The 14,039-nt window shown below is 33.9% G+C and overlaps 1 protein-coding gene across 1 annotated transcript in view; it reads left to right on the forward strand.

Annotated features, from left to right (window-relative positions):
• Window positions 1-13,529, forward strand: part of GTDC1 (glycosyltransferase like domain containing 1) — a 387,632-nt gene extending 374,103 nt beyond the window's left edge. The window contains 3 exon segments of the mRNA XM_043992941.1: window positions 3,099-3,169; window positions 3,872-3,963; window positions 9,215-13,529. Coding sequence (XP_043848876.1) covers window positions 3,099-3,169; window positions 3,872-3,963; window positions 9,215-9,298 — 247 coding nt within the window. The 3' untranslated portion in view covers window positions 9,299-13,529.
• Window positions 13,530-14,039: the final 510 nt, after the last annotated feature.

A 14,039-nucleotide genomic window follows, 5' to 3' on the forward strand; every position in this document is an offset into this window, starting at 1 on the left:
GCAGATGGAAAATTTTACACAAATAAAGTAGGAGAAAGTGTGCAATTAGGTTTTATCTGCAGTTACATGATGCATCCTATGCTTTAGTTTCGAACATCACCTTGGTGGGTGGTCATCATCTTTGCCTGTACCCAAGCCTTACCTTCTTGACACCACATTTGATCTTGGATGGATGCGCAAGCACCAAACTTTTGTTTTTGTTGAGTGTGAATGAAATGCAGAATGCAACAATCAGCAAAGCTAAAGGCGTATGTACATCCCCGCAGCGTGATTGTAACAGTCCAGTACATTATGGTTACATTCCATGTTAGTTAAGTCACTATGGTAAAATCCTTGGCAGGAGTTTTTTTCAATAGTTTATTCATGATGTTCATTATTATGAGTTGTAAAGAGTATGAGAATTTCATTTTTAAAATGTCTTATGGAATGTATCACTTTCTTAGATCTTGTAGACATGCTGTGGAAACCATAACATAAAATATGAGTTACTTACAATAACTAATTTTAATCCCATCTGCTAAGTATGACAACATTAGCATTTCCACTTAATTAAAAACACCCTTAAAGCAGCAATGTTTTAATCACTCCATTTTATTTACTCTCCTCCGGTGTCACTTATAATTGTAACTTTTTATTTTTTAATAATGAGGGATTTTTTTTTCTCCGTGCATCACACAAAAAAGTGCTGTCGATAATTAGCAGTCTTCTGTTATTACTAGACTCAGGTGTCACAACTGTGTCTCATCCTCATTACAGTAAAAAATTTCACCTATCAGATTCATTATTGCTAGATAATGCGACTGAGAGCCTTAGCAGGCCCTACAGAAAAGTAATTCAGCCAAGCAAAATTATCAGCTAATTATATTTAGAATCAAAAGCCCAACAACTATTTGCAGATAAATTGTATGAATTGAAGTGAATAGATCTGAATATTAAGATTCATAGATTTAGCAGATGATTTGTTAATTGGAATAAAAAGGTCATTTACTAGCCATTTTTACAATAGATCAATTGGAACCCTATTTATTATTTAACTGGTAGCTCATATGAATTGAAATGATGAATAATTGTATTATTGTCATGATATGATACTTTTCTTCAAAATGCCAGAAATGTGCAAAACTTAAGATAACACACTGTTTAATTTGCTATGAAGCCACTTCAAAACCCAAATGTTTATTTAAATAGAGTTTAAGCTCCAGTCATGGATCTAGATAAAAGAGAGTATAATTTTATAATTGGATGGTACAGAAATTTTTTTGTATTGTTTTGCTGGATGCATTAGAAATAAAATTGTCAGTAAGATAATTCAACAAAAAAGAGTATCAATATGAGATTTGGGGATTTCCCCCAACAACAAAATGTTAACATTTCAGTCTTTTGTGATGGAATTTTAATTTGCAGAGCTTTAGGGGAAAGGGATGGCACATACTCATTTACTAACTCAAAATGTAAGCCTGAAATTTTGTTTTGGGAAACCAAATACTTCTATTCAGATCGATTACTTGAGAGCAGATAGCTTATGTTCTCACTGAAATGCCTGTGACCTCACTTTTTTTGCTTTTGTGTAATTAGAAGAAAATATTCATATCTATTTGCCTTCACAACTGGCATAATGCCTTCAGATAAAGTGAATGCTATTGTGTTTTTGCTAATAAAAAATATTGCATAATTTGGTATTCAATACAATCGTTAATGTTTGAAAGTACAATCACAATGCAGTTTGTATTGTGGTTGCAACAGGAATTTCTATGTGCATGTAACTAATGTACAGAAAGGACTCTGCATTAGTTTCGACTCCAAACTAGCAATTAGTAACTAGCTCCTCTCTTACCTCAGTCATCCTGTCACTCCTATAAGGTATAGAACACATTTTAAAACTGCCTATTTTTCAAAACTTTGTAGCATCAACATAAATGCAGTTCTTTTAAACTAATTTGAGTTAATGTAATGAAATGGGGAAAACATTGCATACTTAAAAACCGTTTAAATTGCATTTGTTTTGTCACTGTAAATAAACAAGGTAAACATTTACATGACCTCAAATTATTCCTGAGTTGGGGGGAAAATCTGTACTTCAAAATAAAATTCCTCCTTTGGTCAACATTTTGGATGCAATTCAAAGTCTCTCATAAAATAAACATATTTAAGAAGTGTTTTGAATTTCACTGCGTAATTTCTAGCCAACAGAAATTACAGTGGTATCTTTAAAGTTTATTGTATGTCAGATCAATAGCCATTATGCAGAAGGGGAAAAATACACCAAAGTAAAATACTTTCTTTTCTGTTTAACCCTTTCCACTAGAAAAAGGTTATGTGGCAGTCACTTCCCCTATTGGTTGCCCTTGGGAAGTTCACATCACACAGTGAAACTTTCTGACTTATTTGTACGAAAATAAGTTTTCTCTTTTAGTATTATGGGAATCTTGGTTGTCACCAAGGAAAGCACAGTGTCTGTGAACCACTAGGTATTTTGCCAAAGGAATCTTGACTAGTGATTATGAAAAAGGAAAGTTTTACATTCTGCATAATAATGAAGTGATTGGAAACATTAGGTTAAAATGAAAACGTCCCATCCTAACAGACTGCAAACCCTTTCTGATGGCTTTTAGAGTAGCTATTAAATGTTAACAGTTTTTTGGGGGGGGTTGGGGGGAAGTATAGTTATATGTGAGGTCGTTGCTATTGTATTTAAACATATTTGAAAAATGAACATTCTAGGCTTTTGTAGCATTATTAAGAAAAGCTGTCCATACTTTACCATGTTGTTACATGTGTTTATCTGCTGATTATAAAATGTGTTAAACAGTATTTAAAAAACAAAAAAATGCAGAGCTGCGCTTTGATTTATTCAGTGAACAAAACATATGCTGTTGGTTCTGTTCTATGAAATTCATATATAATCAATAAAATCTTTTAAAAGAGCAACTTTGGCATTTAGAAATATTTGACTGCTGACCATTTTTCCTTGTCCCAGCTAACTCTTGGTATATATGGTTAACATAAATGGACAAAACAAGTTTCTAACTTCATTTATTAATGTCTTGTTTTCTGTTCTTACCCACCCTCACTCCCCCCCCCCCTTTAAATATCTTTAGGTTAGAAGCTGTATATTGTGGTTGTTATCCACTGTGTCCCAAAGATTTGGTTTATCCGGAAATATTTCCAGGTAGCTATTTTTAATGCAATTTCTTCTTTGTTAAGATTTAATACATGATTCATGCTAAATTATAAAGTTTGAAAATAAACTTAGGCAAGAGCAATTGTTTATTTGGCAAGTCAACATGTTAGTGTTAAGGAAAATTTTATGTGTTTTAATACATTAGAGTAAGCTTATATTTACCATCTGTTCTTTCAAGATAACAAAAAAGCAAGTTTTCAAATAGCATTCTTCATTGTTAGCATACACATCCCATAATGATGGATTTTTATAAGCAGGTCAGTGCTGTTGCAATAGCTTACAGATTTTTAGAAAATGATAGACATAGAGAAAAATGGAGAAATGGAAATCACTCCAGATTATTTAAACAGTTTAATGGTTAATAACATGCAACTGTTGTACAGGGTACATACAGCTCTAACTACCAGTTCTTTGAAAATCTCATCACTAAATGTATCACATATGCATTGTGTTACATTAGAATAATGTATTTTAATCACCCAAAGGAGATGTCTAAACAGCACAACTACACAGTCTTATTTAGCATTAAACATCCTTGTGAGCTGAGGTAACCTTATAAAATCATGCTTAAATAATGTAAAACATGAGGCGGCACAGAGCAATATGCATTTTTAATTAGTAAAGTGACTAATATCGAGTGTGTGCTTTGAGGTTTTTGTTTCATTAAAAATGTATCTGTTTTTCCTGCAGCTGAATATCTGTATTCTACACCTGAACAGCTTTTTAAAAGACTTCAGAATTTCTGCAAGAGACCAGATATTATAAGGAAACATCTTTATAAGGTAGTTGTTGAGAATAGATTTACGTGGTATAATGCCATATTGAAGTACAAAGAAAAATCTTAAAAAAAAACAATTAACATACTAATGTTTAAAGGAAACATGCTAGGGAGGGATATTAGTTGTTACACTAACAAGGATTAATTAAACTGGATGCCAGTTGTATTAACCTAGGTCTTATGAAATACGTGCACTTAATGCACGCTACATGCTTTTTAAAAAATTTATTGTTTTCTAAGATGACTGTCCTTTACATTTGGACCCAGGAGGCTTATAAAAATGAACCTGGATTAATGCAACTCATTAGTTTAAAAGGAAGTAAAAGAAAGAATCTACAATTATACTAATGAGGATAAGCCTTTCTTCCCATCATAATGAAATCTCCACTACTCAAAAATTCAGGTGAATGACATTATAGTGTGTCGTTGCCCCCTCTCTGAACTATTTGAAAGATGGTTGTAAAGAATCTAATATTCACTATACATTTCATCAACAACAACAAAAATTTTTTTAAATCACATGTCCTAGTTTAGAAATATCAATCTAACCAGAAAAAGAAATAAATTTATACATAGTATCAGGTCCTCTTGTTCATTGTCTGATCCCTTATTCTTAAATCAAAAATTGGAAATTTTTGAAATGAGAGCACCCTACTAAAATTCTGAGCCATTGATCTCAAATAAATTTGTGATATGTGTTTGATGGTAGTGCTGGTCCATGAGTAAGACTTTAAAAAAAATTCTTCCAATGTGATGCCTTGATTTTACATAAGTTCAGTGTAGTTTGCAATTTACAGTTTTATAATCTATCATATTTTAATTTCCATGTGTTAATATATAACCATGACACATGGAATACAGTTGTTTGGCTTTTCCTTACTTTTCCTTTTCCTAGTCTAAAAATACATATTTACATAGTTACATATAAAAATAAGACTTTGTTTCTGCAGGAAACAGTTAAACTTCAAGAAAAAAAAAAGAGAGAACCAAAAATGCAATTTAACACCCAATTTCAAGCTCATTATCTTTCATTGTCTATTAACTTGGCAATGGTTCAGAAGGTAGCTCATAATAGTTTAAAATGCTGACTGAACAATTCCAGTGCTCAGCATTACTTCTTGAGTCAATACTATTGTATAGTTATACAAGGAGACTTCAAAGAGAAAACAGACCTTGAAGGTTTACCTTGACATTTCCTAATTCTTCAAGTTCAGGAGTAGTTTTGTTTGTATTGTTACATTAATACAAATAAACTCAGGGATGTTATGCTAACCAAAATAGGCACTTTATGAAAATGAAGGAAATGATAGAATAATTATTGATACAAATGAGATCAAATTAGGTAAGGCCATTGTACAGTGGCTGGTACATAGTAGGTCCTCAATCAGTACTTGCTTCTTTTCCTTGTTCCTTAATGGGTGTGTTTTGCCAAATATGACACATCAGCATACACTGTATATACTCAGAAGCCAGTGATTCCTTTCCTTCAAGTTGTTTATTGGTGAGTTATGTTTAAATGAAATGCCACCATCAAAATAGAGCAAATTATCACATTGTTTCAGGTTGGCCCTTATTTAACCCTGTTATTCTGCCTCTGGAAGTGTTTAAACCATTTAAGAAGTAACTCCAACAAGTTGCCTTTTAGCAATAGGAGAAAACATTTCCACTTGAAAAGTTTTAGTGCTGCCACTTCTATTGTACCATGACAAAGCTAAAATATTCTAGAATTGTTTTCCAGATATCTCCTAAAAACCTCTGAAAGAGCCTCACTATACTAATCTGTTGTTAATATATTAAAATAGTATCAGTAGAATAGTATCAGTATTTTATAAATTCTCATTGTCATTTCACGTGATTCTTTGGTCATAATACATATACTAGTCTACATTTTTGCAGGATGTATTTCTGAAGGTATTCTGATTCTGATTTTTAAAAAAGTTTTATAAATTTATTGTTCATACAGATAATTTTACAGTACTGTTTTACTCATCTTAGTATAATTTCTAGATGGCTTGCCAGTGGATATATCACACTCTCTCTATACCTATGTCTTTCTCTGTTCACATAAACCTCTCTCCCTCAATATTCATAATATAATTTTATATATGTACTTGCTCATTCAACTCCTTTTATATGCATGTGGTGTCTGATTTCAAGTGAATAACAAAGAAAATTTTTAAATATAAATTATTCTAAGCACTAGAAGTAACTGATAGCTTCTCAATAGAAAAGAATTTTCAGAAAAGTTTTTTTTTCTCTAATAAAACATAGAGAAAACTCAACATCCATCACAGGATCTATCAGTGTTCACACCTTTTGATTTATTAGCTTTGCTGTAACAGGCTTAAACTTATTTTAAAAACACTCTTTGTACATATTGTTAACATGTTTCTGGATAATATTCTCAAAACATGTTGTGTAAGTAGGTACATCTTCAGAGTAGTTTTGCTTTCAATGATTACTAGAGTATTGGCTCTCCCTTTCTCAACTACCAAAATGGTTTTTTAGCAATTTTTACTGTGGCAGTAGCCAAAGAGAGAGGCTCTTTGTTCACAGTGTTAAAGAATCCATTTTCTTATACTTGAAAAACCCCATATATGCTATTATTTAAACTGTTGACATTTAGCATTTATGATATTTGTTATAATATGAAAAGATGAAAAGACAATTAAAACCTCTTGTTTCATCTCTTTTTTTTACTTTCATAACTTCAACTTTGGCTAAAAGTTTTATTTGTATAACTACCTCAATTCCGTATGGTACACCATCAATGCTGTAGGTTAAGATTTTTCATATAGATGAGAATTTAGTATCAGAGTAGCTAGAACTCTTCTTCCTTTGTTTTTTTTTTTTAAATGAGCCTCAGATTTTGGTTGGCACAAGACATTCCTGATAAGTTCATTCCTCCTACCAGTGTGGGTCAGCAAATTTCTTATAACTTATAGTCTTAGAGAGTCCTTTGGATCATTGATGGATTAAGTGACTTGTTCAGGTCTCCACAGCCTATGTCATAGAGGCCCAACTTGAACCCATCTTCCTGAGTCAGAGGCCAGCTTTCTACCTACTAAACCACACTTATTCCTTACTATAACTTAAGCTAACAAAACTTTGCATTTGTTATATGTGAAATAAAATTTTAATTTCAAAGTAAATGAAGATGTTTTAATGTAAATAAAAGACATCTTACACAGTAATCACTTTAAAGGGAAGAACCAATTGGCTACTAGGTGGAAATAAGGTAGCTCTTACTAACATAGGGCATACATCATATATCATTATGTTAATCACCTACCACCTGTGATGATTTTAGATATTGTAATGTTTTAGCATGCGCGCACACACACACAAAATGTTCTAGCATCTTTAAGTAAATTGAACACCAAGAGAAATCAATGTGTCAAACTTAGCCAGTTTCTCTTCAAGTTTGCATGTAAAATTTACTCTTTGTCCATCACTGACTGCAACCTTTTTGTTTTAGGGATATGTCTTTTCTTCAGCAGATTACTAGAAATTATATTTGACTACATCCTTATCATTTATACAGACTAGGATTCACTATATCAACACCAAAAATGTCACTTCTAACCCAAGCTTAATTTAAACACAGGTTTCTAAGAGTAATCAGCAAAGGCATTGCTGGAATAAAACGGAAACAAGTTGATTGACTTACCTCATCCAAACTATTGCTCCCCCTCCTCTAAACACCAGCAAAACTACTATCATAAAGGTTTCACCAGAAAAGGTGATTCATAGGAAAGACATAATAGTATTTACAAGAATATTTTATTGTTGTAGAAAATCTGAAATTGGTGAATATTAGAATGCTTTCAAAAAATGTATTGTCTCCACAGCCCCATGATTATTATTATGGGGAAAAAAAAGGTAGAGTAAGTAAAAAACAGACATAGGTTAATTCTGAATTTTGTGAGTCTTTTCACAATATAGAAATGCTCCCACTTTATTTCTCCACCAAGTGGGTATTCTGAGTATGAAAACAAATATCTTTGCTATTACTCCTGAATCTAGCATGTAGTTTTTCTTGTAATTTACAATATGGCTGCCTCTACTGATCTTTGGCCCCTTCCTTTCTGATTCTTCAGAGTTCAACAAAACATCTTATAAAGCTTCATAGGGGACAAAATAGGATAGTAAATAGCTTGTCACTGTTTGGGGGAGATTAATTCTTATACTCTTGCATAAACCTGCTGTCCAGCATGGATTTAAACTTACCTAGCCTCCAAGTTGGATTGACTTTTGATAGAAGTCATTTGTCTTTTCATTATGTCAAACTGTTTGTAACTGGACTTAGGGTAAGCTTTTTTTTTTTTAACCAAACAATGAAGTTCCTTGAACAGCTTGGTCACTGCAGGTTTGAATTGAATTTGAGCTGACAGTTTAGAGGTGAATGGTGTGTGTCCTGTTATTCTCAGGAGTCCTCCAAATTCACTACTTTTAATAAAAAGGGAAAGTTAAAAGCCTGTGACACTTTAAGACCTACTAAAAACTCACAACTGTACAAGCACAATTTAAAACAAAGTCTTAATTTCTTTTTTTTTTTCAAAGTAAAACAAGAGGAAAAACTTTAAAATGTACTCTTAGAGGGTAAAGAAGCTTAAGTCTAGGACTCTGCCTTACATACATACATTCTTGACCTTCCTTCCTCCACCATTCACGTGTCATCTAGTTTGGGAGTAAGATTCTTTACCCTATCCATTCCATCTGTCAGAAAGAAAAAAGAAAAGCAACCTATCTTCATGGAATTTTTCCAAAGGAGTAGTTATCATAAAACAATATATTTCTTTTATAAAATTTATAAGCATGAAACGCTTTGGCATTTAACTTGTGCCTGTACTCAATTCAAAATAAAATCCACATTATTTTTTTTTCTTTTAACTTAAAGAAATAGCATGTATGCTGTGCTTATAAAAATTAAAAGTTGGATGATAACCTTCTAATAGCTGTCGTCCCCAACATAGGCCAGGAAATAAGTATGCAGCAAAATTTATCCATTCGCAAGAGTAGCTTTTACCTAAGGTTGTGAATATAGTTAGTTAGACTTTGAACCAGAGACTGGGATTTTCTGAGCTAATTGGAAGTCAGGCACTGTTAATTTTGGAGATTTTAAAAATGTAGTTCATGCAAATCAAACCTAAAATTTGCAGCATAATTTTTCAACAGTCTTTTTGTCTTTCAGTAGTAGTTAATGATCCTTCATTTTCCTTTTTTTTCTTTTTCTTTTTCTTTTTTTTTTTTAGGGCGAAATGGCTCGGTTTTCTTGGGCAGCACTCCGTGGTAAATTCAGGTCTCTGCTTACAACAGAACCTAGAGAAGATTTGTGACAGATGGGGCTAAGTCACAAACTTGCAGCCTAAGGCAGAATCTGTAGAACTTTCCAGAGTGTGCCCATATTTACCTGATCAGAGAGAAAAGAAAATCTGCAGAGGAAGCCGAGCCTGGCTGCTTGTCATAGCTGACACAGAGCCATCTGCCACAAACCTGTGGCGGCTTCAGATCTCCAATCCCTGCCACCACCCCAACTCAAATTAAATACAGATTCCTAGAGACGTTATGATGGTTACACATGTCCTCGGCATCACATGCAGGAGACTGTTCAAAAAAAAATATGTGGCCTGTTGTATAACCGCACTCATGTATCCCATATGTGGTGCCACATTGAATTTCCGGTTGAATCTGTTTTTATCCTTTGTACTGGATGACATGGTGCCTGAATTCTTTCTTTTTGCCGACATGATGGCAGCCAAACTGCAGCTTCAAAAGCTTGCACTTGGCTGGGTTTCTACCTAGGTTGCCAGGTTATCATTGGAGCCTTATTGTGTCCTCAAAGGGCCACAGGGCCTGAAAGAAGGATCAGAGTGCTACTGGACTAATTGGGCAACCATCTATGACTTGTTTGTGGGCAAAGGGCTGCTTTAGCACTTTTCTTTTAGCAAATTAATGACTCTCTGGCACAGGGGTTTTTAAGTGAAGGTATTAATAAGGGGTCTGGCAGGTATTCCCATGATTCACAGAGTTACATTTGCATTTAATTAATCTTAAAGAAAGCTGCAAGATAAACAGCTGTAATTCAAACTAGCATGGGAAATATGCTATGTGGTGCCATCTATCCAATAAAATGAAAGCTGAGCCACTTTTATTTTTTTTTCCATGGGCCAAGAACAGATAACAGTTAAATATTTTCTAATAAAACTCATAATTTTAATGCAAATGTTCATAAAAAATCTATATATGCTGATAAAGATACAATCTTTCCAAGATAAATCGCTCATGATTCCAACAGTCAATCTGCTATATTTGTTGATGTAAAGATGTTTTGAAGATTCAGATTGTAGAATAAATTTTTAATAAAGTGCCCACTGCAGTTTTTAATTAGCATATCTCATTCATGTATAAGATTGTACATCTATCTGTATGTTTATCACTGCATGCTTCTTTGTGTCAGAGTCAATGAATACAATTGTTTCTTTATCTGATGAACAAGAGTCTGTCTTGCAAATGTTTATAAAATATTATGACAATCCCAAGATTTTCTTTACATTCTGGAAAGAAACAGCAGGTAAACATTTGTAGTCATTAAGGTAAAGTCTGTTGATTAACCATCTTCTGTTTATTGACAGGTAAGTTGCAGTTTTTCTGGCTTTTGGATTAGATGTTCTTCTCCTTTATCATACTGAGGTGTAGGGAACAGGAAAAGAAAACTGCCAAACAAGGCCAGGACAAGGCAACTGGGGATTCCTGGAGTTTCAGAAGCCAGGTATTTAACTGAGGTTAGAGCAGGCAATGGATGCAGTTGAGTCCCACAGGTCTAAGATAATTAAGCAAGTATAAGACATCATTTAAGTTTGGTAATTCAAGCAAGGTTGCAGGGAATAGGAAAGGACTTTTAAGTTAAAGGCAGGAAGGGTTCCAGAGAGTCCAATGGGTCAAGGAGTTCAAAGCTAGAGAGTTCTAGGGAATAGAAACCCTGAAGTAAGCTCAAGTCTACAGCAAAAATCGTGCATTCTCTCCCTCTTTTTATATCCCTCCCCTCAGATGTAGATAGCCCTGGCCCACAATTATGAGGTGTTAAAATCACTGGACTGTGATTATGGGGAGCTGGATTCTACTGTCACCAGTTATAGAATTTGAGTAAATCACTTCCCTTATCTAAGCCTCAATTTCCTTATCTGTAATATGTTGGACTAGAAGATCTCTAAAGTTCCTTCAAGATGCTAGCATTACCTGGAGGCTTTTACTTCTTTTTTTTTTTTTAAATTGGTGCTTATTACCAAATGAGTTCTTTCCTTTGAATTTGAGTTGATCTGCATCTATAAAGCCCAGTGTCTTTTGATGTCCGCTGCTTCTTCCTCAACAATTTTAATTTAAACTCTGATCTCACAAATAAGAAGCTGTACTTGATCTGTTGCACTACACCAGAAAGAAGTGAGCAGACTCAGATGATACTGTGTAAAAGACAGTTTGCCATAGATGTTTTTCTCTAGTTGATAGGGAAAAAATACAATTCAAATGGTTTAACATAAATATTTAAATGTTTTCCTACTATCAGAGTATATAATTTTGGAATAACCTGTGTATTTCTCTATATGTGTACCCATAAAGCCTGAATCAAACTTGGAATTTAACTGTACCCGCAATTCCCCTGGGGCAAAAACCTACAATAAGAGCTAAACCTGTCACTTCCTCTTAAACTCATGCTGTCAAATCTAGGTATTGATGTACATAAGCAGTAGAATATTGTGCATTTATTTGAGTCTGAATGGTCTATGATACACACACGCACACACACACACACACACACATTTGAGGCTGTCAGTGTCCAAACTTTGGAAGTATCTCTTTGTATTTTGAATATATACATATATGTGTATGCATATATATATTACATATACCTATGTTTATATATGTACTTATGATAAGGTGAAATCATAAAGTCAGTCTTATTTAATGTTGTATGACTTCAAAAAGGGCTACTATTAAATGGAATGACCCTATGTTTTATAGAAGTCAACAAATGTCAGGCAACTGATTAATACTTGAGCCCACAACTTTAATACCATTCCTTTCTTTTTTTCTCAGTGAGACCAACACACCCCTGTTACTCCTTGCTTACCACGTGTACATTGAAAACAGAGGTCCTGAAGTCAAATAATTTTAGAATTGGAAGGACTTCAAAGATCTAGTGCAATACCCTTTCTTTGTGTTGCAGGAAACCTCTCTATGAGATCTCTGACAGGTGCTCATCCCTGACAGTCCATCGCTCTGAAGTCTTTAAGCAAAGGCTTCTCTGGTGTTTTGTAGAGGAAATTCTTTCTCAGATAAGGATTGAAACAGCTGACTTTTGAGGTCCCTTTCAATTCCAAAATTGGGAGATTCTGGGACTTCTCAACTTTATTTTAGGGGGTTAATTCTTTTAAGAGTAAACACTAACATTTTAAGGTGTTTTTTTTTTTTAATTTTAGTATGTCTATAAAAGTCTACCCATTCTGAAAAACAAGCAATAATGTCACGCATCGGGGTACATACCTATAATCCCTACTACTGGGGGAGACACAGTGGGGCCAAAGCCAATCAGGTGTCTACACTAAGGTGGCTGGGGAAGGGGAGTGGTTAGAGGGAACAGATGAGCCCAGTTTGGAAGCAAGTCAAAGCCTCCATGCCAGTCTGCAGTGGGCTCAGGCCTGTGAGCGTACACTGAGAGAGAGTGGGGAGAGAAGAGAGGAGAGGAGAAACAAGAAAGGAAATGAAGAGAAGGGGAAAAGAAAGGGAGGGAGATAGAGCAATAGTGTAATCATGTAACAAGCAATAATGCCTTAGGAACCCGCCCTCAGCTTCTCTAATAAGCAATTTATATCTCTAGCTACATATTACTAAAGTAATCAAAATCATGCTAGGTTCCTAATTATTAATTTATTCTACATTGATCAGGTAAACACTAGTCAAAAGATGAATGTAGTACCTGGCCCTAAATATTATCCACTCTAATCCAACAGGAAAAATAACATCTTCAAAAAAGGAAAATCCCAAATCTGGACTCATGTCCTTCCGATCTTGTAAAGGACAATATGAATGTTCCACTTGCCATCCTGGCAGATAATAAAGGTCAAATCTATAAGGCACTCAGAAATTTAACCGTAAAGAATTGCAGAGATAAATTACAACACCTTGAATTGCATCTGGACGCAGATTTCATTTTGTTGAAGGTGTTATTTATATTTTGTATTTTAAAAAGTAAAATCTGTTTTTGAAAAAGCATCTGTTACCCAGAAATATTTAAGAGCCACAAAATATATTTTCATTTATATTTCAAGATATCACTCATGAGCGATATATTTTCAATATGGTAGCCAGAACATCCTTTAATGTCAATATACTTTAGAATCCTCTGCCATTGATTATTGTCAAGATACTCCCTAATTGCTTTTTCAAGGCAATGAATGGACAACTATGAATTGTTGAATATTAGAATCTTTGTGTGCTTATAATTCTAAATGCAAAAATCCTATGGATTCAGGCTTTATAAAATAAAAGTCAAAGGACTACCCTTCACTAAAATCTTATTTCAGTAACTCATCATGGTATGTAGTTGATCCTGGGTTTTCAAAGACTATGCCAGCAAGTCTTACAAAGGTCTTAGAAAGCTGGAAAGGTTTCCCATTGCAGGCCCGGCAATGAATCGTCTGGCTACTCTGAGGAACAATCTAAGTAAATTGAGGCAATGTTTTTAGCCATACTAATTCAGGAAGACTAGCTACTAAAGTGAAGAAGAAGTATTGCAATTCTATAGCCAGTGAAGGAATAGTCACACCAGTAGAATCATAAATACAATAAAGGTAACAATATGGAAAAGAATATTATTTTTAAATTGTATTAACATCTTTTTTTTCTGTTTTTACATCACCTAAAATTACTCTTTTCCCCCTTCTCTTTCCCTTATCACTCATAAAAAAACACTTTTCAAAAGAAAAAGAAAAAAGAAATCAGCAAACCCACCAGTATGTTGAAATTAGCAATGTATACAATGATCCATACCCCCCCACACACAAAAGAATATAAATTCTAAGT

This window comes from Dromiciops gliroides, chromosome 3 (genome assembly GCF_019393635.1).
Source record: "Dromiciops gliroides isolate mDroGli1 chromosome 3, mDroGli1.pri, whole genome shotgun sequence".
NCBI lineage: Eukaryota > Metazoa > Chordata > Mammalia > Microbiotheria > Microbiotheriidae > Dromiciops > Dromiciops gliroides.